Below are 25,138 nucleotides of genomic sequence, written 5' to 3'. Positions count from 1 at the left end.
AACCCTTCCTTTGCCCATCTCTTCCATACTCCCAGTTGCCCCTCTCCCTACACACTGTATGTCATCCCTGACTTCTCTCTCCATTTTTGAAGCCCCATTTCTCCTACTTGCCCATCAGCTATGCTCACCTTTTGCACATCCCTTCCTCCCCAATCCTGGGGCACTCCATGGCTCTCCTTTCCTCCCCACAACAGCTGAACAGATGGGTAAGGACGGCAGGGGTTACGTCCCAGCTACCATCAAGATGACTGTGGAAAGGTGAGTGTGGCGCTGTGGACGGTGGGCAGGCCTGGTACTACTTGCTGGAAGAAGCGGTGGCATCAGCCCTTGGTCAGTCACACGGACCTCCTTCCCTCCTCCAGGGACCAGCCACTTCCTACCCTGGAGCCCCAAATGCCCACCATGGTGCCCACTTATGATCTTGGAATGGCCGCTGATTCCTCCATGAATATGCAGCTCAGCCCAGACATGGTGTAAGGAGCTTGAGAGACAGGAATGGGAGTGGTCTGTGCAGACAGGTGTTTAGCACGAGCAGCTGGGAGAGCTGGGGCCGAAGTAGGGAATTTCCCTTTCCACGAGAGGTGTTCCCTATCTTGAGGCAGGAGGTGGGGGTGTCCAGGAGAACGGCTGGCGTCAGGGGGGTCTGCTTTCTCTCCCCAGGTCCCAGGTGTACCCACCGCACTCTCACTCCATCCCCCCGTACCAAGCCCTCTCCCGGGAAGATGCGTTGACAGCTTTCCCAGAGTAAGTGGAAGGGACAAGGATACCCACCTGCAAGGGGGATGGGCATGTGCATTTGTTAGGAGAGGCTCCACCGTAAGAAAGGGGCAGCAAAAGGCTAGCACTCTTTTGTCTCTTCTGTCCACTCCACTGAGAGGTTAGTGGTTAAGTTCCAGACTTAGCCAGGTTCAAATTCCAGCTCTGCCACTTACTGACTTTGGGCAAGTTGCTTCATTCTGGTGCCTCATCTGTAGAATGGGGAATATTGATAATAACGCTAATAATAACTTCCTCAGGGGATTATTGTGAAGGTTAATTGAGTTAGTAATACCTGCAAAGCTCATAGCAGGAGCTATGTTAAGAATTAATATTACCTCGCCTGCCCTTGAAATCCACTGTCATAAATTTATCTGTTGTCTGGATTTTTATTTATTCATCTGTTTTGGCCTTGAAGTGGCCTAGACATTTTTCTTCCCCAAGTAACACTCATATAATAACTGCAGGTGCTTATTAACTCTTAGACAAGCCACAACATCTCCCCTCCCGGGAGTTGAGGTAGGGTGGAGACTGGGGAGGTTTAGAACCACCAGAGTCTGGAGAAACATTAGAAATTAGCGAATTCGGGGGTGCCTGGGTGGCTCAGTGGGTTAAGCATCCAACACTTGGCACAAGACCCCCCCTACCCAACTCCCGCAGTTGTATTGTCATCCTCCTGCTTAGCACTTAGCAGGGATTCTGCTTCTCTCCCCCTCCCTCTGCTCCTCCCCCTCCCAAATAAATAAAGAGATTAGCTAGTTCAGCCCTTCTCTACTCCCCCAGCCCAATCCCCAACACATACACATTTTATAGATGAGAAGACTGAGCCCACGGCTTACCCAAGACTATGCAGTCAGGGAAAGGAGCTGGAAATTGTTTCCTCATTCAATGACCTTGACTTTGCAACACTGTGCCCTTGTTTAGCCTACCTTTCTCTGACTGTACCCTCCTTCCTGTTTCCAGATCTCACCTGCAGATACCCCCCAACCTGAACCAGATCAACCTGCCCTTTGACCAACCTCACCCTCAGTGAGTGACAGCACCCCTCCTGATCCCATGCTCCCCATTCATTCCCAGCCTTATCCCACCCCAATCTTATGGACTTTTCTGGTCTTGGCAGGGGCCTGCTCCCATGCCCATCTCAGGAGCATGCCGTATCCACTCCTGAGCCCCTGCTCTGCTCAGATGTGACCATGGCAGAAGACAGCTGCATGAGCCAGTCGGTGGGAGGGTTCCCTCAGGGCACCTGGTGAGTGGCAGCCTGGGGGTGTTGGCTGGGCGGGAGCTGGAGGAGCGGGTGCCATACCTACCCTACTGCTTCTCCCCTTCCTCCTTGCAGGGTTGGTGAAGACATGTTCCCACCCTTGTTGCCTCCTACTGAACAGGACCTCACCAAGCTTCTCCTGGAGGGGCAAGGGGAATCAGGGGGAGGGTCCTTGGGCACCCAGCCTCTCTTGCAACCCTCTCACTATGGGCAGTCTGGGATCTCACTGTCCCACCTGGACCTAAGGGCCAACCCTAGTTGGTGATCCAGCTGGAAGGGGAGCCCAGAAAGACCGCTCTTCTACCCCCACGGACCTGCTCTGGACACCTGCCCATGCTCCTGCCAAGCAGCAGATGGGGAGAGTGTCCTCCTATCCCCGCCTACTCCCTGGTCAGGAGGAAAAGACTGCCAGGAAAATGCACAGTGGGTGGAGCCTATCCACTCCTTTCCTCCTACCACACACCCCTGTCCTCCCCCTTCCAATGCTGGAAGGGAAATTCAGGTTCCAAAGTGAGACACGCCCCAACACGCCTGCACATGCAGCACACACACACACACACACAGCTCTCCCTGGAAGATGGGCCTGAGCAGGAAAGGGGCTCGGCAAGAGCACAGCTTAGGGCACGGAGGACTTAACCGCCCACCTCGAGCCAGAGCCCAGGACACACATGTAGAAGCACGCAGACACACGCACACATTTGTACGAGAGGCTGGGGACTGAGGGCTGGGCTCGGGTCCCAGCCCTGGGGGGATGGAACAGCAGTTCAGGAGGCCCTGGGTGCGACGTGGGGAATCTGTACACCTGGGTTACTGATGTGGGTTATGCCCAGATTAAAAACAAATTTCAAACAGCCCCAAATTCCTGTCCGTCGGATGGCGGCTCTTGGTTATGTGTAGAGACTGCAGAAGTACAAGGTCTGTTTCGTGTGCAGCTGTGCGAAAACGTGCCTACCCGAGACGTGTGACTATACAGACGTCACACACATTCGTTGTTATGGCCCCCCAAAAACATGTATCCATCTGATCTTGCCTATGTGACAACCGAAGTTTGGAAGTATGAAAACACCGTACCAAAGACACCAGCGAATGTGCCAACTTCTCTGATGCATGCTAACCCCAAAGTACTCAGCTTTCGTATGACCGTGGCCCCAGTGGGTCTGTGTGGCTGTGACCTCTGTATGTGGCTCTAGCTTTGGTGGCTCAACCCTGCCAATCCTGCCCAGAGGCCGGGGGTGAGTCTGGGACCCAGGCCCAGGTGTGTGGTCCTCTGAGTGAATTAGGGGGCCTGACCTGCTGCTGCTTTTCTCTTTCCCCATCCACTGCCGGCTTCCCTCCACTCCCCCAGCCCCATGCCACCCTTTCTCCCTCCTGGGGGTCATCGATCCTAAGCCATAAAATAAATTTTATTCCAAAATAACAAAATAAATAATCTACTGTACACGATCTGAAAAGAAAGACGCTCTAACTGCTCAGACAGGTGCTGCGGTCCAGCCCCCAGCCGAGGGAGACCCTGAGTCCGACCCAGGCCTCCTGAGGGGCCAGTCGAGGGGACCCCACATCCACCCTCCCCCCCACCCCCAGAGAGGGCAGGAGGGAAAAAGTTGCTGAGGACTTGGGGGTAAAGATGGGGATAGGTGGGCAAACTGCAGCACTTGTTAAATTAAAGAAACAAACTAGAAGCACAAAAATGGGGGAGCAGAGGGGAGGAGCAGGTCCAGTGTTCCCAGGCCCCCAGTTCTGGGGGGAAACGTTGCCATTTTTAGCTGTTGGACCTTACCAGGGAAGTCCCCTTTTCCCCCATATCCAAACTGAATCCAACTGCTCATACCACTGGTTCAAGCTACAGAGAATGGGAGTGTGTTGTGTAAGGGAGGGGAAAACCCCAAATACCCTGGAAACAGAGTCCTTGCCCCCTTGCTCTAGGCAAGGGTGAAGGGGCACCACGCACCCTCCTTGTGTCCTCTTGCCAGGCCCCTGCTCGTTATTGCTTGAAGCCCCATAGTTCTACGCCCATGGAGCAGGTGGGGAGGCAGGAGAAGGGCAGCGGAAGGATCCAGGGTTGTGACTAGATGCCAGGGATGGGGAATGTCAGAGTCTATGTGAGCCAGAAGTCCAAGTCCTGGGTCTGAGGACACCAGTGCACCCCTCACTGCCGGCTGGCCTCAGCCTCCACTTTGACACTGCTCCTGCGACCTTCCACCAGAGCAGGATGGGGTCCCGGGGCCGGGCATCGGTCCAGTAGCCCTTCCTCGAACTCTGTGAGGAGAAGGCGTAGGTTAGGAGGCCTTGGGGTGGCCGATGCAGAGAGGTGGCCAGACAGGAAGCAGAGGTAGAGAAGACTGCACAGATGAGCTGGATTTGAATTACTGCCTCCTGCCCGCTACATGTTTACAGGTGTGTCGGGGGGGGGTTCCATACCCAAGTGTGTATGCCCCCCCTCCCCCTTCTGGCTGTGTGTAGCGCTCTCTCTGTATATGTCTCTCTCCTTCTCTGTCTCTCCCGCCTCCGTTCTGCTGGAATTTCTGGTTCTGTCAGGAGCTGTGGGGGTGGCTTGGCTCTGACCTCTCCCCCTCCCCCCCTTCCCAGACTCTGCCGCCCCCACTCATCCCTGGCCCCCTCCCAGGCCCCACCTACCCTACCATGCCCCTCCAGTTTCTTAGAAGCCAAATCAGGGGGAACACAGGAAGCCAGCCTCCTAGCTCCTCCCCCAAGAAGAGCCCCCCCCTTCCAGTCCCCACCCCCACTTCCCACCCACGCACAGTTTAAAAATACCAAGCCAGGGTTGGTGGCTTTGTCTGCTGCATCACTCTCAGCCCAGCCGCTCTGGCCCTCTGGCGGACTATGCCCTTCCCCCATCCACACACAAAGCATCCCCCTTTGGGCTCCTCTACTTCCAAGCTACGCAACCCCACCCTGACTCCTAGCCTACCCTACCCTTCTGCCTTGGTGGCAGCTCTATCCCTGTTGCCCTTCTTGGTGACCCTCGTTCCCGTTCCCCTGGTCCCCCATTCTCTGTCCCCTTGTTCACCCCAGTGCCCCCTCATAGATCTCCATTAGGATCAGACCCTCCCCAGTGGGAATAAACCTGCAGGACCCTCCTTTCCTCAACCCAAGGCCTGGATGGCTGGAGCCCCACTGTCCTCCTGCCTGCCCTCTCCGGTGACTACATCCCTCTTCCTCCCACCCGGCCCCAGGACACCAGGATTGCTGGGTGGGGCCTGGGTGGCAGGGGTGCTTGGGGACGCCACTGCTGCTGCCTCACCTGCGAGAGGCGGCTTCGCAGGCACACAGGGGCTGAGGCGGCCCACGCGGTCGTGGGAGACGAGGCGGGCTAGCCGCAGCCCCTCGTCCATCAGTGTCTGCTGCAGGATGTGGCGGCTCCACAGCCCATGGGCTGGCAATGCCAGAGGCAGGTCAGCAGGGGGCGGCGTCAGCCTTGGGCATGACCCCACAGCTGTGGGCATGGGCATGGATCAGGTCAGGGACTACAGTCAACGGAACCCCCACCCTCAACCGCAAAGCAGACCCGTAAGGCCCAGGCCCCTTTGCCCCCATCCAGCCAGGCCTCCCAACCCTGTTCCAGGCAGTTGCCTCCTGGCTCCTTCCTCCCACCGACTCCACCCCCACAGCGAGAAGAAAAGTATTCTGATGCACACTCACCCTGCAAGTGTCCATCAAGACTCTCCCCAGACAGGCTGGCGCTGTCTTCCTCCAGGCTGGGGCGGTATGGGGGTGCATAGGACTCAGGGCCTGGGGGAGGCTGCTGGAGTTCAGAATGACTTTGCTCTCCAACCTGTGGATGCCCCAAATGGGGAAATGAGGACCTAGCAAGGGAGGGGGTTGAGAGAGGCTGCACTAATCCCCTGCATCCACCCTAGAAACCTACCTCCTGTTTTAACTTCTTCAGTGGAGGGCCTCCCAGTTCCTCGGGGTGAAGCCTGCGAAGATGAGAGCAGTAAGGAAGGTGAAGCTGGGGAGGGACGCACGACGGGCAGAGCACAGAATCTGGGGAGGAGCTATGCGTTATTTCAAGACTAGAAAGAAGCTGGCTGAACAGGAATCTCTAACTCTGGTACTGTTGTTGTGGATGAGCAGACAGAACCTGAGATGGATAGGAGGAGGGACCAGACCCAGACAAGTGGGCCTGGCGAAAAGCAGGACATGCACGTGGGTAGGAAGCAAGCCTAGATGCACCTGAACGGAAGATTACGCCCATGACCCAGCTCCTTGGCAGGATTCTAATCTAGGAAGGACCTGGAGAAAGGAGTCTCACCTGGAGCCCTTCAAGGAGGACAGGTAGGTGCTCTCTCGGGCCACTTGGCGTGACAGGGAGAAGAGCTCCACCCTCCGCAGTAAGAGCGTGTTGTCCCTCATGCAGAACTGGGCAGCAGCTTCATTGATGGTCAGCTGTGGAGAGGGCCACCGGAGCGGTCAGAATCCTCAGTTCCCACTGCCTTGCCCAGACCTCCTCACACCCTTCGTCATCAGACAAACAAAGCCCATCCATCAGATGCTTACTTAGAATTTGATACTATGCAGCTTTCTGAAGGAGGAAAACAGAGATTGGCATCCCCGGCTTCCTAGGAACGCCTGGAGCCCCCACCACCTGAGCGGTCCTGAGCGGCACAGCGCGGGACGCTGAGCTCTGGCCTGTACCTCTGCTTCCCCCTCAGCCGAGGAGGGGAGCACTGCAGAGGCTGGGGTTGGGCTGTGTGGGGGCGACTGGGGCGTGGGGTCCTGACCGAGGGGCAATGAGACAGACCTGGGGAGTGTGAACATTCTCCAAGGTGAGTAGGTTAAGGCCTCGCAGCCAAGTGCAATACTAGGAGAATGGGGTCCTCACCTCATGCAGGCTGAGCTGCTTGCCCTCCCGCCGCTTGGAGTCAAAGCGGCCATAAATGATGCTGTATTTGCGGATCTCCTCCTCCTTCTGGCTGTCGTTATCGTCCATCTCAAAGATGTGCCCCACGCTCCGAGCCAGCTTCTTGTTCAGCTTCAGCAGGGATGTCACCTCCCCAGCATCCCCCCTGGGGAAGCTCCGGAAGATCCTCTCCACACTCTCCACCACCATGCGTACCATCTCTGGTTCCAGTCGATCCGGACCACCCCCAGCCCCAGCTGCTGCCAGCCCCCCAGCCCCAGTTCCCTCAGGGACTCCTCCCCCTGCAGGTGGGGAGAAGGGGGGTGAGCCTGCCTCCTCTTCTCCTCCCGCCCCAACGTCGGACTCTGGAGTGCTCCGTCCTGGCCAGATCCGGGGGTCTCCTGCCCCAGGTCCCCCAGGCAGTGGTGACAACTTCTCTCCAAGTTCAAGGGGGCTCTTGGGGCTAAAACTGCGGGCACTGCCTGCCTTTTCCCCTGGGCTGCTGTGCCCATTGCTCATGCTTCCTTTCCGGGTGCCTGCAGTCTCGGAGATCTTGAAAAGTGGGATACTGGAGACAGGCACGGCAGGCACTGGCTGGCTGAAGAGCCCTGGATTGGTGGCCCATTCTCTCAGTGCCTTCTGCAGGCGTCGGACGTGGAGGGGCTTGGTGGCCATGCCCACGAGAGCCATGATCTCCAGGAACTCCTCCTCACCAGCCTCACACAGTTGCTGCACGTCGTCCCCTCCCTGCTGGATGAAGGTCTCGTAGTAGGAAAGGAGATTGGCGCGCTGCAGGACCCGGTAGAGCTGCAGCTCCCCCAGTGTCCGAGGCAGTGCCATGGCTCGGGCACTGGGCCTGGAAAGGAGGAGTGCAGGACAGAGAAAGGAAGGCAGTCAGTCTGGGTCCCCCTGCTGGGTACCAACCCACACTCGCCATTGTCATCTCTTTCCTGCCGTCTTCTCTTCCCCTCCTCTGAACGCGCTCTCTGCCCAGTACCCCAGCCTGAGCACAGACTGGGAGAACTAGGCATTACCCGGACGCATAAACACACCAGTGCCATCCCAGACGGGCCGCAAGTACCAAAAGGCAGCCCATTCTCTCTGCTGAAGTCAAAGGCTCTTCACCACCATTCTCAGCTTTTACTTTTCTGGCCTGGGGCAAGAAGACCTTGAGCACTGCGGCCAGCCAGCACACCCACCCGTGGGATGGCTGGGCCTCCTTCTCCCCCAGAACGGTCTTCACCCTCCGCCCTCAACACCCAGCAGTCTCAGCATTACTCAAGGTGACTTTCTACACTGAGGTGCACGTAGGACCCCCTGTCCTCCCCACAGTGGACGCCTGGGACCACTGCTGGCCAGTTTCACTCCCTGGTGCTGTCCTACCCAGGCGGTTGCAACGGAGGGGTGTGGCCCTTTCCCACTCGGCAAGCCAGGTGGACCCCTGCTCTGCTCAGCTCCTCTGAGCTGTTCCCGAGGACCTCCCCTCTCCTCCCGACTGCCCAGTGCCCCTTAGTTGGCCCCTCTCCCAGCAGTGACCTTACCCACCTGCTGGGTAGGTAGGCCGATCCCTTCAGCTCAGGCGCAAGGAGGGAGGAGTGCCTCAATTGTTCTGCTCTGGGGCCTGTTCCGCCCCCACACACTCCCACAGCGGCAGCGGCAGTGGGCGAAACCCACCTACCTCCTCTCCCTCATTTTCCACCCACACCTCCAAAGTGGAGCGGAGGAGCGGCTCAAGGCCTCTTGAGGGAGGGGCTGCACCCCGAAACTCCCCTCCCCGTGCCGTAAATAAAGCTACAGAAAAGAGAAGGGACGCCTAAGGCATGCCCTGCTTCTCCAAAGCCCTGCTGATGCTCTCCCTTGGCTCCGAGGCGCCGGCTTCTCCCGGACCCTGGGGCTCGCGTACTTCGTACCAACGGAAGACTGAACCAGCACAGCAGCCCTCCCCCAGCCCTGTTACCAGCCAGAGCTCCAGGGCTTCCCCTGGCGTTTGGGGGCCCCCACATTCTTTGCAAGGGGTTCACATGCCAGATCATGCCGGCAGAGTAAACGGGGGATGGAGAATTAGGTACTACTCTTTCATATCCAGCTTCAACCGCTCCCTACTTGCTCCCAGGGCCCCCTAATTCGAAGACGCACCCCCTTTTCAATCAGTCTCCACCCCCCACCCCCGTCCCGCTTCCCCTCGTTCTCTCCTCGACCTCCGCCCTCCGGACCCCTTGCCTGAGTCCAGCTCCACCCATCTCCACTCCCCGCCGCTTCCTTCTGCCCACTAACTTGGGTCTGGGCTGCGGGGTCCGGCGGGCGCAGTCCCCTCCGCCCGGCGGCTGCTCGGCTGTGGGGGAGGGCGCTCTGTGCATGGACGGCCGGAGGCCACAGGGGCTGCCCCTCTCGGTGCCCAGCGCTCGGCGCCTGGCGCGCGCTGCCGTGTCCGCCGCTGGCCGGGCTCCGTCCCTCCCTCCACGTCTCCTCTCTCCGAGCCTCCGCGCCTCTGTCTGTGCCTCTGCCCCCCCCTCCCCGGCTGCGCTCGCCGCCTCTCCGCGCCGACGCCCCCGCAGGACGCACGGGGAGCGAGGCCCGGCGCTGCGCTGGCTGCCGGGCGGGCGGAGGGCGTGGGCAGCGCCGGGGGCGGGGGCCGGGGGCGGGAGGCGGGGGGCGGGCACCCGGGCCTCGGGGCCGGCGGTGGAGGCGCCGCGGCAGAGCGTCGGAGAGAGGCGGAGACTGGGGGGAGGGGGCGTGGAGCGGGAGGCGGGGGCGGGGACTCGGAGCGGCGGCGCCGAGCTCGGGACTGAGGTGACCGAGGCCGGGCTGCGGAGGGCGGGCTTGGGGACCCGGCGGGCGGGGCGAGGTCGCTCCGTGCCGCCCACGCCGGATGCACAGCCGGCCCTCTCCGTGCCCACGTACCCACGTGAGCGCCCAGCCGGCGACATTCCTACTCCCCCCCCACCCCCACCCCCCGGCTCCTACCCCTCCGAGCGGAGAGCGGAGTTTCACAACCACGCACCGGTACACAAAAACACGGACAAGCGCACAAACGTGCACACGCGCCTCAACAACTACGCGGACGCCCGCTGCCCACACTCCGGCCTCGCAGTACTGTACGTGTGACTGCTAGGAATGAGCCGGGAAAAGTTGGCGGAGCCTCGGGGTGCGCGGCTCCTTTTGGGCGTGCATCCGACTCCCCTTGAGTGTGCGCTTAGGGCAGGTCTGTGAGCGCGGGGTTCTGCAGGAATTCCTTGGCTATCCCAGCACCCTTACCCTGCAGCAAAAGGAGTCATTTGAAGGGCCATTCTCGGAAACCCAGGCCTCCATCCCTGCCTCGAGTCCCTGTCGAAGTTTGGGGTACAGGAATGGGCGGGTTATGCTAGAAGCTAACGCGTCGATCAGTCGCGTCGGGTTGTCAGAGCATTGGTCAGGCAGGGATGGGCGAGGTACCCCTCCTTCCTCTACTCGTCGCACCCTGTTTGCTGAGAATGGGGACCTGCTCCTGGGGAATTCTGTGGCAAAGCTGGGATAGGGAGGACATCCATTCTGCGGACGTTTTTAGGAGACTGCGCTCGAGAGAGTCTAATGGAAGATGGGCGGGAGGCCGGAGCGTCCGACGTGGCTCCCTGCGGAGGAGTTGAAGGGAGGAGCTCCTTCAAGGAGCCTGGCCCCCCTCTGGAGGCCCCCCCCCCCCGGTTTGTTTCTCCTAGCCCCATATGGTTCCCATTACGCTCCCGCCCACTGCTGGGAGGTCGGGGTGGGGGCGGGGGCCGGCCGGGGCTCTGAAGGCCCGGTCCTGCGGTTCCAGGCCCCAACAAAATGAAGGCGGGGCGGAGGGGGAACTGAGCAGACCGGCCGGGGGTCAGGTTCTCCCTGGTCCGAAACCTCAGCCCCGCCCCGCCATTCCGCACTTCTGAGTGGCTCGGGGCCTGGCAGGGCGTGGGCGGCGTGGGCCGGGGCTGGTTCTACATTCCGGCTCAGCAAGGGGACTTTTCCGTCTCCGGTGGGGGCAAGGAGAGGGGGAGTGCATCCCTGGGTGGGATTTCGGTACCTAAGATTCTCTTCTCCTTCTCCTTAAGCCCCAAACGCAGTGAGGGGGTTATAGGAAAGAGCAGACAACCCCCCACCCACCCCTTCCAAGCCCCAGTCCTGCAACTGGAGGGAGCGGCTAGACGGGCTTCCTTCGGGGACTCTCCTCGACCCCCTCTGGAGTGTGTGGGCACCCCCTCCCCCACTCTCCCCTGGTTATTTTGGAGCCTGGGCTGCCAGCCGCTGGCCCCGGGTTTCCACGTGCCTCCTCCCTCCCCCTGCCCACGCGCCCCGTGACGCACATCCTCCGCCCACGCAGCCTCTGTTCCAGGCGCCCCCCTCCCTCCCACCCTTTGGGGCGGTGCTGAGCCCCCGGGTCCGGAGGGAGAGGCAGGCCCGGGAAAGAGGGCGGAGTAGCGAGTGAAGCCAGCGAGGGGTAACCAACTTGGGTCCCAGCCCGGGAAAGCGGACGAGGGAGGAGCTGATCAGAATCCTCCACTCTTCGGTTCTGGGGCGAGTATTCGGCCAGAGGAGGACGAAGGGAGACCGGTCCCAAGGCTTGGGCTAGCCCAGTTCCTTAGGGGAGTCAGCAGGGGGTCTCCCTGGGTGCGAACCCGTGTGGGAGAGTGAAACTCCCGAGTGTTTGTAGCTTTGTTTTTCAGGGTTGTCGTGAGGTTCAAATGAGAGGATGTATATGAAAACTCTGAAAAGTGCCAAGCAAATTTAAGACGGTATTGCTAGTTTGTGCCTCTGTATCCTGAGATAATGTATTTATATGTTTCTTTACATCGAGTTGTGTATCTGTCTCTCTCTCTAGGTTTGTATGTGAGCCCCTATGTGTGGATTTAAAAATACATACATTTAAGAAATCATTGACTTGTGAAGCCCCGCAAGAGGCCCAGAGCGCCCCCGCAGCCGGAGCTGCTGAGATGTCTGTTCTTCGCTTCCCTCCCACTCCTACCACCCCCAACTCCCCTCCTACTCCCTTCCGTTGAGAACTAGGAATTTCCAGCCTTTTGCAATTGGAGAGAGACAAAGAGATGGAGACTATGAGAAGCTATAGAAAAACAAAGACAAAAGACAGGTGGGGGGGAGGGATGATAAAAAAAGGTGTAGCACAAATACAAAAATCTTATTTCTTCTCTTTTTCTCCGTGAGCCTCATTATCCTCAGTGTGGATCAGGACCACTTCCCTACCTGACTCACCTGCTTCCTCCTCCCCCATCTGAGTGTTCTCAGATTACGCAGAGCACAGAAACGGATCCCATTTAATCAAGGATTAATTTATTGTCTACCCCGGTCTCTTCCAGGAAGGGAAACAGTATCCCCAGTCCCAATTTTCCAAGAACAGGGGAAAAGAGTGTGAAGAAGTGGGTGGAAGAGGAATGAGGAAATTGCTAACCAGAAGGATTGTCATTCTTGGGCACGTGTAGATTTTCATCTAGCAGATTGCACTGCTCACATTCCCCTCCCCTACGTTTTTACCAGGCCAAATCCAGTTCACTCAGCAAGGTCTGGCGCAAATGTCACCTTCCTGCACCCCCTCCCCAGGCAGAATTCATTCCCTCCATCCCTCAGAGGTCTCATGGCTCTTTGTACACCTTTCAATTATAGTTGCTTGTCTCTCCCTCAGCCCAGGACTTTTCCAGGGTAGGTGGGCTATCTGGTGGGCCCTCTGAAATGAATGCGTTGATGAGGTGATTTCCCCATCTGAGCAATCTTGAAAAGGGTGATTGACACATTTTACTCCAAAAGGGGCCAAACCTGGGCAAAACTGTTAAGTGGAGAGGTCTCCTTTCTTAAAGTTTCCAGTGAGTGTCACAAGTCTGGCTCCTTGGTCTTTGAGAATGTCCACTGTTGTGGGGCACATGGCTGGCTCAGTCAGTAGAGCATGTGACTCCTGATCTTGGGGTGGTGAGCTCCAGCACCACAGTGGGTGTAGAGTTTACTTAAATAAAAAAATAAAAATAAAATGTCCAGTGTTCTGATAAATTAATTCATACCCAGATGGGAAATGTAGAAGACTGAAATCCTTGCTAGTAACAGAAAAACATGAATATAAAATAATGATCCTCACTTTTTTTCTCTTTGTAACATGTTACAATTGTGGTCCAAGGAGTGTTGGCCTTCAGTTTAGTCATTTTACAAGAGATGCTTCACTTGGCGAAAACAAATAATCCTAACCTCTGCCTTTAAGGGGGTAGGGAGATAGTGCAACAATAGGGGGCGCCTGGGTGGCTCAGTCAGTTAAGTGTCTGCCTTCAGTTCAGGTCATGTTCCCGGGGTCCTGGGATTGAGCCCTGAATTGGGCTCCCCCGCTTGTGCTCCCTCTCTCTGTCAAGTAAATAAATAAAATCTTTTTTAAAATTCCAATATATTGTCCCCTACTTTTATAAAATACACTAAACGTGAATTACTAGAAAAGTGAAATAAATCCATATTTTTATTAGATTCAATAAATATAAAAATTCTCTTTCGAACTGGGAGAAAAGTTTCTAAATGTTTACACTTAATTTCTGAAATGCTTTCATTGCAGATTGGTAACAAACTATGAACAGCACAGTTGTAGTTAGTTTCTTTTTTTTTTTTTAAAGATTTTATTTATTTATTTGACAGAGACACAGCTAGAGAGGGAACACAGCAGGAGGAGTGGGAGAGGGAGAAGCAGGCTTCCCGCCGAGCAGAGAGCCCGATGTGGGGCTCAATCCCAGGACTCCGGGATCATGACCTGAGCCGAAGGCAGACGCTTAACAACTGAGCTACCCAGGCGCCCCAGTTGTAGTTAGTTTCTTTACATCTGTGTTTTAGATCATACTAAGAACCCTGGGCTTCATCACTGGAGATACTAGGGAATCATAAAGACTTTGAAATATGGGAGTGACACAGGCAGATCTGCATTTAGGAGTAGTGTGGATGAAGGGTTTTATGGTTGCAAAAACAGCAGGGAAGCCAGCTTGGATGAAACTAAAGTGGTCCAAGTGAGAGGTGGCCAGGTGTATTCAAATAGCCAAAATAGCTGGGCTTCTAGCTTGGGTGACTGAATAGATGGAATGGAGTATCTTCATCAAATATTTATTGTGTGCAATCCTTTTCCTAAACCAAAAAAAAAAAAAAAAAGTATGAAAACCAAAACTTTTTATTAACTCATTTGACATCACAACCTAATCTGACCTGAACTATTTGTGGCAGACCTCCTAAACTTGTATGAAGTTATTTATAGTTCCATCTATCCCACTTTTGTTTATCCCAGTGTGAATATTTATGTCTCAATGCAGAAAAATTAATTTGTTTGATTACAGGGTGCTGTCCTAGGCCCCATTGGGATTGTTGCTATATATGTTGTATATGCACCATATTACTTTTCTAAAATCCAAAAATATTCTAAAACACATTTACTATCCAGATTTCCCACCCCATTTACTCAACAGTCTTGGCCTGAGTTTTTGGTTATTTGCATACATCAGATCAACCTGCAGATAATGAATATTCATTGCATTGTGTGCTATAGACTCTGAAGATGATTCTTTTTTTAAAAAGATTATTTATCTATCTATTTATTTTTAAAGATTTTATTTATTCATTTGAGAGAGAGAGAGGGACAGAGGGAGCACAAGCAGGGGGAGAGGCAGGGAGAGAGGGAGATACAAGACTCCCTGAGGAGCCGGGAGCCCGATGTGGGGCTTGATCCCAGGACCCTGGGACCCATTGGAGCCACCCAGGTGCTCCTTAAGATTTTATTTTTAACGGGGCACCTGGGTGGCTCAGTCGTTAAGCATCTGCCTTCAGCTCAGGTCATGTAAGCATCTGCCTTTGGCTCAGGTCATGATCCCAGGGTCCTGGGATCGAGTCCCACATCGGGCTCCCTGCTGGCGGGAAGCCTGCTTTTCCCACTCCCACTCCCCCTGCTTGTATTCCCTCTCTCGCTGTGTCGCTCTCTGTCAAATAAATAAAATCTAAAATTTTTTTTTTTTATTTTTAAGTAATCTCTATATCCAATGTGGGACTCAAATTTACTGCCCCAAGATCAACAGTCGCATCTACTGACTGAGCCAGACTGGCACCCCCTGAAGATCATTCTTAAAGTGTTTTGAGCAGTGTCCTCATGATTAAAATAAGGCTAAAAACTTGTTGTGTGACTACCTTGAAGGGACAGAACTTTTTTGGATGGTAAGGTGGAATGCGTTTATAGACAATACAGTCTCATTACTATATATCTTCTTTGTACATGTCAAAAGTCAGTGGTCAGTGATCTGGAATTAGTTCCCAAATTAGTTCCTCTGTTCTCTGGCCTTTATTCAAAACCAGAGTGAGCTCTGAATGGTGACAATTTGGGGCCTGGTAGAAAATGAAGGGGTGCGTGTATGTGTGTGTGTGCATGTGTGTGTATACAACTTTATTTTTTAAAACTTATGGATTTACAGAAAAATTGAGAAGATAGCATAGAGAGTTCCCCTATACCCTATATCTAGTTTCTACCATTGTTGCCCTACATCAGTATGGTACATTTGCCACCATTAATGGCCCAGTATTCACATGTTATTACTAATGAAAAGTCGACAGTTTATTCAGATTTTCTGAGTTTTTACCTAATATATATATATTTTCTATTCCAGGATCCCATTCATGATACCATATTACACTTAGTTCTTTTGTCACCTTAGGCTCTTCTTGGCTGTTATAGGTTCTCGGTCTTTCCTTGTTTTTGATGACCTTGATAATTTTGAGGAGTACTAGTCAGGTATTTTGTAGTTTGGCCCTCTATTGGAATTTATTTATTTTTTTTTCTCATGATTAGGTTAGTTTTATGGGTTTGGGGGAGGAAAACCACAGACATAAAATGCTACTTTCATTGCATGACATCAGGCATACATAGTATCAATGTGATTTATTACTGTTGATATTGACTTCTCCAGGTCAGCCAAGGGAATGTGTGTGAGAGAGACACAGGATGATACTGCAGCAGGGGTAGCCTAGACTTTTCTTTTTGAGGATGAAATTTCTTCTCCTGCCCATAGCTCAGACCCATTTTGACTCTTTAAATATACCTTGTTTTGAAAGCTTGAACCTTCCTCAGCAGTAACCTCCTTTCCTGAATTTCCTCTCAATTCACTGGGCTCCACGATCTCTAGTGCTCCTACCCACCACTATCAGATCCTCTAAAAAAATAAGATGCTTCAATTTCTACTAACAGTAACTGAACACCTGTTTATGTGCCAGGCACTCTTCTAGGTCCTCACTGTGTTAAATCATTTAACCGGAAGCAGCCTGATGCATAGAAAGAACTCAGGCTTTTGGGTAAGACTTGGGTTGAAACTGCAAACCAGCCCAATTAACTATGCAATCTTGGGCAGATTCTTTGTCTTAGCCTCGGCTTCTTAAATGGAGATATTTGTCTCACAAGATGCTATAAGGAATAAAAAACTTTGTCCTAATCCTCACGTTCATTTCACTTCCAACCCTCCCATCCCCATGGGTACCTGGCTGGATCAGTCTAAAGACCATGCAACTCCTGATCTCAGGGTCGAGTTCAAGCCCCACCTCGACTGTAGACATTAAAAAGTAAAATTTAAAAAAATGAAATAAAATAAAATAAAAAATTACGCCCCCAAAACCCTATGCTTACATTTTTATTTTATTTTTAAAAAATTTATTATTTTTTTTAGTAATCACTACACCTAATGTGGGGCTCGAACTTACGACGCCGAAATCAAGCGGTGCGGAACCAGCCACGCACCGCCCTAGGCCTACATTTTTAAATGCTAATGTTTATTCCCATAAAATACACAATTTTTTGTGTGTGACTTGTTTTAAATCATATAGGACTTTGGAGGACACGTCTTAAAAAAAATTGTCCCGTCAACTCCTCCCATAACAAGAAGATCGTGGTAAAAAGGAAAGAGAACAGAAGAAACTTCAGACAATTTCGATGGAAATCCCAAATTTGGTCAAGGAGGCCTCACCCATTCTGATTTTCTATTGGCTAAGCTTACCATCAATCTCACCAGTTGTAAATAAACTGGAGACGGAAGCATGTTGTTAAGGGGTGGGATCTTCCTGTCGCCATTGCTAAGGTGGAGGGTTCGTTTTCTAATAGGCTGGAAGCTGCTTTTCCCGCCCTCTCGCAGCAGTTGCTAAGAGGCGGGATTATAGAGTTCGCAAAGGACTGAGTGCTCGAAGCTCCACCCATCCGATTGGTTGGTAGGGGGCAGGTCTTGCAGTGGATAGGCTGCTGGCCCTGCCTGTTCCGGTTAGTTGCTGGGGAGAGGCACGTGAAGAGGAGGCGGCGTGAGGCGACCACGGCGGGAGGAATGAAAGTGGCGGTCTTACCGGCAGTTGGTGTGGGGCCCTGGGGCTGCGGGGCTGGAGGCCGTGGGGGCGGCGGGGTAGTGCGGCTGCTCCTGATCCTCTCCGGCTGCTTGGCCTGCGGCTCAGGTACCGCCGGGGCAGCAGCTGCCATCGGGGCGGGTGCCGAGGGGGATATATTTAGAAAAGTGGGGCGTGTCCCCAGGGTGCGGACCGTTTTTCTGCGGTGGGGTGCGGACGTGGTGCGGAAAAAGCAGCTTCGTCGTGGGCCCTGAGGGGTCAGGGCCCTGGGCGGCCTGGGGGAGCTACTAGAGTGGGGAGGAGCCTGGAGTCTTTTGGCAGAGACTGGAAGGGAGGCCTGGACTGGGTGAGATGCGGTCCTGGGGGCTGCGTCGCGCTGCGTGGGCCTCCCCGGTTTTCCTAGTTAAAAGTGAGGGGACCCGAGTACCATTGCTGGCAGACAGAGCTGCCACGAGAATGGGGGCATCCCATTCATTGAGCAAATTATCAACGCCTTCTGAGCGTGTGCTCTGTCCAGACTCGGCACGCGTGTGGCTGAACGGATCATTTTAATTCACTGAAATGGAGTGACTTCTATCTAATGTCTTCTGTCCTTGTAAGATCCTGGCGCCGTTAAATTCGCGTTTCCAAAAAAAAAACAACAACAAACAAACCACCACCACTACCAAAAAACACCATTCAGCATCAGATAGGTTTCTTTTGGAAATTTATTCATTTCTCAAGCAAACTTACTGCTGTCTACCCATTGCTGGATAATTGGCTTTGAACGGAAACGAAACTGTTGCCCTTTAACGCTCTAACTCATAAAACCTAGAATGTTTCTAAAAAACCTCCTACCCTCTTATCAAATGCACAAGAGAAAAATAAGTGAGGTTTCCAAGTTCCACTGGAGAGAGTTTGAAACATGGGGTTAAGGATAATCATATCTTGGGAACACAGTATGCTCTCACCTCCCCCATCCTTTGCTGCCTATCTCATGCTGTCACTTAAGATTATCCTTAGCTGCAGCTTTAAGGTTGTCTCAGGATCCATAGATCTAGTTCCAAAGTGTAACGTCCTCCTGCAATATTTTTTTGGGGGGGTGGGGGGAAGGTAGTAGATATCCAGGAAGGCACTTTTTCAGAGTAACATTGAAGGGCTACTTATGATCTGAATGAACTTGGGCCAGATGGTTAACCTCTAAAATGGGGTAGTCGATTGTGGGGATGAAAGAAAATATATGCAAAAATGTCTCTACCTAGTCAGTGCCCAATCAGCAGACACTTTAAGTTTCTTTTATGAGAGGAACCGGGGTTTCTTAGCTTGGAGAAGGGTAAACTTGGGATGATATTGTGTGACCTGGTAGATCGTGTGGGTGGCAGCTACAAAGAGACAATCATGTAGTAGAGAAGAACTTTCTAAAAGCCAGAGGTACCTAAAGATAAAATGCAGTACTTCAAAAGGTAGGTAGTTTTTTTTCTATTTTATTTAACTAATTAATTTATTTAAAGATTTTATTTATTTATTTGACAGAGAGAGACATAGCGAGAGAGGGGAACACAAGCAGAGGGAGTGGGAGAGGGAGAAGCAGGCTTCCCACGGAGCAGGGAGCCCGATGTGGGGCTCGATCCCAGGACCCTGCGATCATGACCTGAGCCGAGGGTAGATGCTTAACGACTGAGCCACCCAGGCGCCCCTGATTTTATTTATTTATTTGACAGAGAGAGAAGGAGCACAAGTAGGCAAAGCAGCAGGCGGAGGAAGAGGGAGAAGCAGACTCCCCACTGAGCAGGGAACCCAATGGGGCTGGATCCCAGGACCCCAGGATCATGACCTGAGCTGAACATAGACGCTTAACGGACTGAGCCACCCAGACGCCCCTGGAATTTTTATGTACTTTAAAAATCAATTTGGGGGCACCTCGGTGGCTCAGTCGGAAAAATCAATTTGTATGAACTTTTTAATATATTAAGGATATATATTTTTTATGATCTGTTTATTGAAAATTTTTCTTTAATTTGTTTACCCTCTTTTACCTTTTTTTTTTAATATTTATTTGAGAGAGAGAGCCAGAGAGAGCACGTGTGTGGGGAGGGGCAGAGGGAAAGGGAGCTGCAGACTCTCCAATGAGCAGGGAGCCCCAATGACACTGAGCTGACTGAGCTGATTTGACGCTGCTGAGCTGACTCAGGCTTGATCCAGGACCCTGGGATCATGACCTGAGCCCAAGGCAGACACTTTTTTTCTCTCTCTCGAAGGCAGACGCTTTATGGACTGAGCCACCCAGGCAGCCTTACCTTATTTTTTTTATTGAAGTATAGTTGACATACAATGTTATTATTTTCAGGAATACAACATAGTAATTTGACTAATACATTACACAATGCCCACAGTAAGTGCGGTCCCTTTTTACCTTTTTACCTTTTTATTTTTTTTAATTTTTATTATTTTTTAAAGATTTTATTTAGGGGGAGAGAGAGAGCATGAGGGGGGAGGGGCAGAGGGGGAGGGAGAAAGAATCCAAAGCAGACTCCACACTAAGTGCGAGCCCCAAGCAGGGCTTGATCCCACCACCACAAGATCACAATCACGACCTGAGCCCAAACCATGAGTCAGTCGCTCAACTGGCTGAGCCACCCAGTCACCTTCCTTTTTACCTTTTTTAATAGATTTATATTTTTATGTAGTCACTTAATTTTATTCTCTAGAGTTATTTCCATTGCTTTATGCTTAGAGAGCCCTCAAAAATTGAATTTATATCATTTTTATGCTACTCTTTAATTTTTTTATTTTACTTTTTAATCTATAATTACTGTTAGCATTTGGTGTAAGGTGAGGATCTACATAGGTTTTATTTTCCAAATAACCAGTCAGTTGTCCCAGCATCCCATTGAATGATCCTTTGCTAAGTGCACTGTTTAAGATGCTATTATTTATTTATTTATTTATTTATTTATTTTTAAAGATTTTATTTATTTATTTTGACAGAGCGAGACACAGCAAGAGAGGGAATACAAGCAGGGGGAATGGGAGAGGGAGAAGCAGGCTTCCGCGGAGCAGGGAGCCCGATGTGGGGCTCGATCCCAGGACCCTGGAATCATGACCTGAGCCGAAGGCAGACGCTTAACCACTGAGCCACCCAGGCGCCCCAAAGATGCTATTTTTAAGAAGGCTTTTAAGTATGAGCTGAGTTACCTCTTGAAAGAAATGAACAGAGACTATTTAAGGTTGTTTTTCATGACTTTTTAGGGTCTGTTCCCATCCTCACATACTGTGAATCATTTTCATTGATTCTACCTGTAGATGTTACCAGTGCTGCTGATTAGTTTGTAATGACTGTAAACAAGTATGAAGTTATTAAGCTTTGAATAACTGCTTTATGGGTAAATGTGATAAGCAAGTTATGATTCACTACATTCCATGAAGGCATTTTCCAAAAATCTTTGGGCTCAGAAGGCATTTTCTTGAATGTTTAATCCATTCTGCTTTTTAACATGCTGGCTAACTTACTTCTGGTGGGAGAGGAAGAAAGGTGGTGTATATCCTTTTGCTACAGGAAGCACAGAATTTTAAGGGGGCATTTTGACAACTTGTATATGTTTAAGATTGTTTGGTTTAGTTCTATGTTGCTAACAGTTTAAGCTAGAGCTGGAGTGGTGATTGTTTCACAGATTATCCCTTTTGACTGAATTGGTGTATTTTACCGCTCAGTGACTTTCCAAAGATGTGGCTGGCCAAGGTGCTGATTTCCATAGGAGGTTGCTATTAAGGACATTTATTTATTTACTTATTTACTTACTTAAAATTCTTTCCCTAGAATGTTAGGTAACTTGGGAAAATGAAGAACTAGATTTTAAAAGATGTTGCTTATTATAGAGCTCTTTTATTTCTTTAAGAAAATGGCATCAGTGGGGCACCTGGGTGGCTCAGTTGGTTAAGCAACTGCCTTCGGCTCCAGTCATGATCCTGGAGTCCCAGGATCGAGTCCCGCATCGGGCTCCCTGCTCAGCGGGGAGTCTGCTTCTCCCTCTGATCCTCCCCCTCTCATGCTCTCTGTCTCCCATTCTCTCTCTCAGATAAATAAATAAAAAATCTTTAAAAAAAAAAAAAAAGAAAATGGCATCAGAGAATTTTAAAATTAGTTTCAAAACACTGATGCCTTTCTTGGTGTTAAGTTTTTCAAATGCCCTGTGCTATTGACATTATTTGTATCTCGCCATCTTCTTGAAAATAATAGTGGGTTAAAAAGGTGTAGTTTTCTATTACTTGGTGCTGTGGGAGAGAAGGGGTTACAAAGTGTGACTCTTGTTTTTTATTGGACAGGTGTATGTTTTTACTTTGGGTTTGTACACAGACTGGATATTCTTTTAAGGAAGTGATAGATTCTTGTACAACATTTTTTTTTAATACTTCCCAATGTTTTTGCATACCTCAATGAATTTGTCAATATAGTAGTTTTAGCATTCCCATAACCTTATTCTCTTATACTCTCCAGAAGTAAATAAACTTTTTTTAAAAAGTTCTATTTATTTAAGTAATCTCTATAGCCAACATGGGGCTTGAACTCACAACCCTGAGATCAAGATTCGAATGCTCTTCCCACTGAGCCAGCCAGGTGCTCCAAGAAAATAAACTCTTGAACCATATTTATGAGTGGATACTCTATCAGTACATTTGTGGGCTTGCTAGTGAGACCTTTTAAAAAGGTTTCATTTTATGAAAGATAGGCTAGGAGGAAATCCTAATTACTACTGGACTAAACCCTAGTGAGAAGCTGATAGATGGGGGTTCAGGGCATGCTACCTCGAAATACAGCATCTTGGCATATTGAATATTTTAAACTGAGGGAGTTTAAGAAAACAGCAGAAACAGGAAGGTCTGTCTGATCTCCCCACCTCACCCTTCTTCTCTGAAACAGGCCATAATATCCTGTGAGAGGTGCCCTCCCTCCCCATACCTGAGGAAATGCAGATAACGGGACAGTGAGAGGATTCCAAGCAAACAGGCCTTTCTCAGTTTCCCTCAGCTTACTACCATTACTACATACTCTTTACCCTATCATATTCCTCCGCAAGTGTCTACTCTTCATGAAACGTAGCATAAAGGACATAGGTCTATTTCTTTGGGTCTGCATTTCCTTATGAAGGCTTTCGTGTCACATAAAACTTTTGTTAAATAAATGTGTATGCTTTTGTGTTGTTAATCTATCTTTGTCAGTTTAAATTTTCAGACCCAGCCAGGGACACTAAGAGGATCAAGGAAAACTTTTTCTTCCCCTACAATATGAAGACTGAATTTCCTTTCCTTTCCTTTCCTTTTCTCTCTCTTTTTTAAATATTTTATTTATTTGAGAGAGAGCGCCAGAGAGAGCACAAATGGGTGGAGGGGCAGAGGGAGAGGGACAAGCAGACCCCCGCTGAGCAGGGAGCCCACACTGGGCTCCATCCCAGAACCCTGGGATCATGACCTGAGCTGAAGGCAGATGCTTAACCAACTGAGCCACCCCGGCTCCCTAAGACTGAATTTTCTTAAAAATTGAGATATAATTAATGTATAATAAAATTCACCCTTTCAGTGGTTTTTAGTATATTCATAAGGTTGTGCATCCATCACCATTGACTAATTCCAGAGTATTTTTATCACTCCAAAATGAAACCTCATGCATCTTAGCAGTTCCCCATTCACTTCTCCTCCCAGCCCCTGCAAACCACTAAAATCTACTTTCTGTCTCTGTGGATTTGCCTATTCTGGACATTTCATATAAGTGGAATCATTCCATATGTGGTCTTTTTGGTCTGGCTTCTTTCATTCAGAATAATGTTTTCAAGGTTCATCCGCATTGTAGTATGTATTAGTACTTCCTTTTATAGTTGAACAATATTCCACTGTTTAGATGGATATGTCACATTTTGTTTTATCCATCGGTTCATCAGTTGGTGGACATTTGGGTTGTTTCCACTTTTTAGTTATTGTGGATATTGCTGTTGTGAACATTCATGTACAAGTTTTTGCGTGAGCTTGTGTTTCGTTTTCTTGGGTATGTACATAGGAGTGGAATTGCTGGGTCATATGGTAACTCTGTGTTTAACTTTTTGAGAAACTGCCAAACTGTTTTCCAAAGAGGCTGCGCCATTTTACATCCCCAGCAGCACTGTGTGAGGGTTCTAGTTTCCCACATCCTGGCCACCTCTTGTTATTGTCCTCTTTTTGATTTTAGCTTTCCTAATAAGTGTAAAGTGGTATTTCATTGTGGTTTTGATTTGTATTTCCCTCATGACTAATGATGTTGAGCATCTTTTCCTGTGTCTCTTGGCTACTTGTGTATCTTCTTTGGAGAAATGTCTATTCAGATCCTTTGCCTATTTTTACAATTGGGTTATTTCTCTTTTTATTGTTGAATTGTAGCTCTTTATATATTTTGGATAGTAGCCCCTTATCAGATACATGATTTACAAATATTTTTTCCCATTTTGTGCATTTGTCTGTTTACTTTCTTGATAAGGTCCTTTGAAACACAAGTTTTAAATTCTTATGAACTCTGATTCATCTGTCTTTTCTTTGGTTGCTTATGCTTTTGTGTCATATCTAAGAAACCATTGCCTAATCCATGGTCATGAAGATTCACACTGTGTTTTCTTCTAAGAGTTTTGTAGCTTTTGCTCTTATGTTTAGGTTTAAGGCAGAAATTAACTTCAAAATTAGTCTTAGCTTCACCAAAGCCATTTTGGACTGGCAAGTATCCTTGCCTTTATCATGTGTGTAACTTTGTTTTTTTAAGGTTTGGTTGAGGTTTTTGTGTTTTGTTGTATTTAGTTTACTTATTTAGTTTATTTATTGTTACTTAGTTTATTTTTAGTTTATTTAGCTTAAATCTACCTATCTTTGTACCTAGACTAGAGTGATAACTAAATTTCCACTTAGAGTACACTTAATAAGTTGGTAAGTACAATATAGAACTAAGGAAAAAGTTATTTAACTGTTTTGTGGTAAAGAAGGTAGCTTGTGCAAACTTGGGTGGGAAGTTACAAGAGAGTGGTCACTGTTAAGCCTTGAGTTGGCTGAGATTGAATACAAACTTCTGAATGGAGAATCTTCTGTCTTGGCAAAATCAAAGGGAGGGCATATATTAGTTGACTGCTCTTAAAACTTGAAACAAAACAACTGGAAAAAAGCAACTTTGTGATCTGTTAGTATCTTCTTAAAGTCCTGTATATACAAAAACATTGCCAAATCTGTTCATTCTACTCAGGAAAAGGATAGAGGAAATAAATAGATGGGGTTACTTGAGCTGTGCCTTTGTAAGGGAAGCAGGACCTGGGTGTGAATCTCAGTTAAGTTATTCACTAGCGGTGTGACTTTGGGCAAATTGCTTAATCCTTCTTAAGCATCAGTTTTTCAAATTTGTGAAACAGGGATTATGAGAGTGCCTGCCTCACAGCATTGTTGGAGAGTTAAATGAAAAAACAGCATACTGTCTTAATAAACACTTAATAGTAGCTTTTATTATTACTTATTCTGTGTTAGTGCCTATAATATCTAAATAATTAAATTTGACAGAAATAAGACTCTGCCTTATTTCTTCTCTCATTTCAGTTTCCTTGTTTCTCAGTCACTGACATGTTAACCCCAACGTTAAGAAAGTGGTCAGGGGTCAGTACTGTAACAGCATTGCGTGGTAACCGGTGCTGGCTATGCTGCTGAGCACAGCATAAGGAATAGACTTGGGGACTCACTGCGTCGTGCACCTGTTACTAATGTAACATTGTATGTCAACATACTTCAATTAAAAAAAGGAAACAAGGGGCGCCTGGGTGGCTCAGTTGGTTAAGCGACTGCCTTCGGCTCAGGTCATGATCCTGAAGTCCTGGGATCGAGTCCCGCATCCGGCTCCCTGCTTGGCAGGGAGTCTGCTTCTCCCTCTGACCCTCCTCCCTCTCATGCTC

General features: G+C 50.0%; 3 protein-coding genes across 6 annotated transcripts in view; 2 read left to right on the top strand and 1 right to left on the bottom strand.

The window, feature by feature from the left end:
* Positions 1-2,879, top strand: part of STAT6 (signal transducer and activator of transcription 6) — a 10,728-nt gene extending 7,849 nt beyond the window's left edge. Inside the window, exons 16-21 of one of the 2 annotated variants that reach the window (XM_081821901.1) lie at positions 195-258; positions 363-473; positions 661-744; positions 1,720-1,785; positions 1,877-2,005; positions 2,096-2,879. In XM_081821901.1, the coding sequence (XP_081678027.1) occupies positions 195-258; positions 363-473; positions 661-744; positions 1,720-1,785; positions 1,877-2,005; positions 2,096-2,285 (644 nt within the window). In that variant the 3' untranslated portion in view covers positions 2,286-2,879. The remainder of the gene's footprint in view (positions 1-194; positions 259-362; positions 474-660; positions 745-1,719; positions 1,786-1,876; positions 2,006-2,095) is intronic. The other variant, XM_081821903.1, reaches the window with a different exon arrangement.
* Positions 2,880-3,407: 528 nt separating this feature from the next.
* On the bottom strand, positions 3,408-9,469 carry NAB2 (NGFI-A binding protein 2). 3 transcript variants are annotated; one of them, XM_006749490.3, is made up of 7 exons: positions 9,156-9,466; positions 6,864-7,737; positions 6,294-6,427; positions 5,907-5,958; positions 5,681-5,813; positions 5,283-5,474; positions 3,408-4,276 (listed from the first exon to the last, which is right to left on the bottom strand). In XM_006749490.3, the coding sequence occupies exons 1-7, from the start codon at positions 9,236-9,238 to the stop codon at positions 4,167-4,169; spliced, it is 1,578 nt and encodes a 525-aa protein (XP_006749553.1). In that variant the 5' UTR covers positions 9,239-9,466; the 3' UTR covers positions 3,408-4,166. The 3 variants fall into 3 exon arrangements, with proteins under 3 accessions (XP_006749553.1, XP_030876543.1, XP_030876544.1); XM_031020683.2 differs by lacking the exon at positions 9,156-9,466 and adding an exon at positions 8,427-9,026; XM_031020684.2 differs by lacking the exon at positions 5,283-5,474 and having other exon boundaries at positions 9,156-9,469.
* A 7,678-nt stretch (positions 9,470-17,147) lies between these two features.
* The window catches only part of NEMP1 (nuclear envelope integral membrane protein 1), a 20,983-nt gene continuing 12,992 nt past the window's right edge, over positions 17,148-25,138 (top strand). Inside the window, exon 1 of the mRNA XM_006749497.3 lies at positions 17,148-17,324. Within this exon, the coding sequence (XP_006749560.2) occupies positions 17,201-17,324 (124 nt within the window). The 5' untranslated portion in view covers positions 17,148-17,200. The remainder of the gene's footprint in view (positions 17,325-25,138) is intronic.

This window comes from Leptonychotes weddellii, chromosome 5, assembly GCF_054177405.1.
Source record: "Leptonychotes weddellii isolate Sample4059 chromosome 5, ASM5417740v2, whole genome shotgun sequence".
NCBI lineage: Eukaryota > Metazoa > Chordata > Mammalia > Carnivora > Phocidae > Leptonychotes > Leptonychotes weddellii.
The sequence above is the reverse complement of the archived record's forward strand: the minus strand, read 5'-3'. Positions and strand labels throughout refer to the sequence as shown.

Bases quoted from the DNA above. Each gene is read 5' to 3' on its own strand.
- NAB2 (XM_006749490.3), bottom strand. From the start codon at position 9,238: ATGCACAGAGCGCCCTCCCCCACAGCCGAGCAGCCGCCGGGCGGAGGG. The intron at 7,738-9,155 runs GTTAGTGGGCAG...CCTCCTTTCCAG, and splicing joins ACCCCGCAGCCCAGACCCAA to GCCCAGTGCCCGAGCCATGG. The intron at 5,475-5,680 runs GTGAGTGTGCAT...CCATGCCCACAG, and splicing joins TCTTGATGGACACTTGCAGG to CTGTGGGGTCATGCCCAAGG.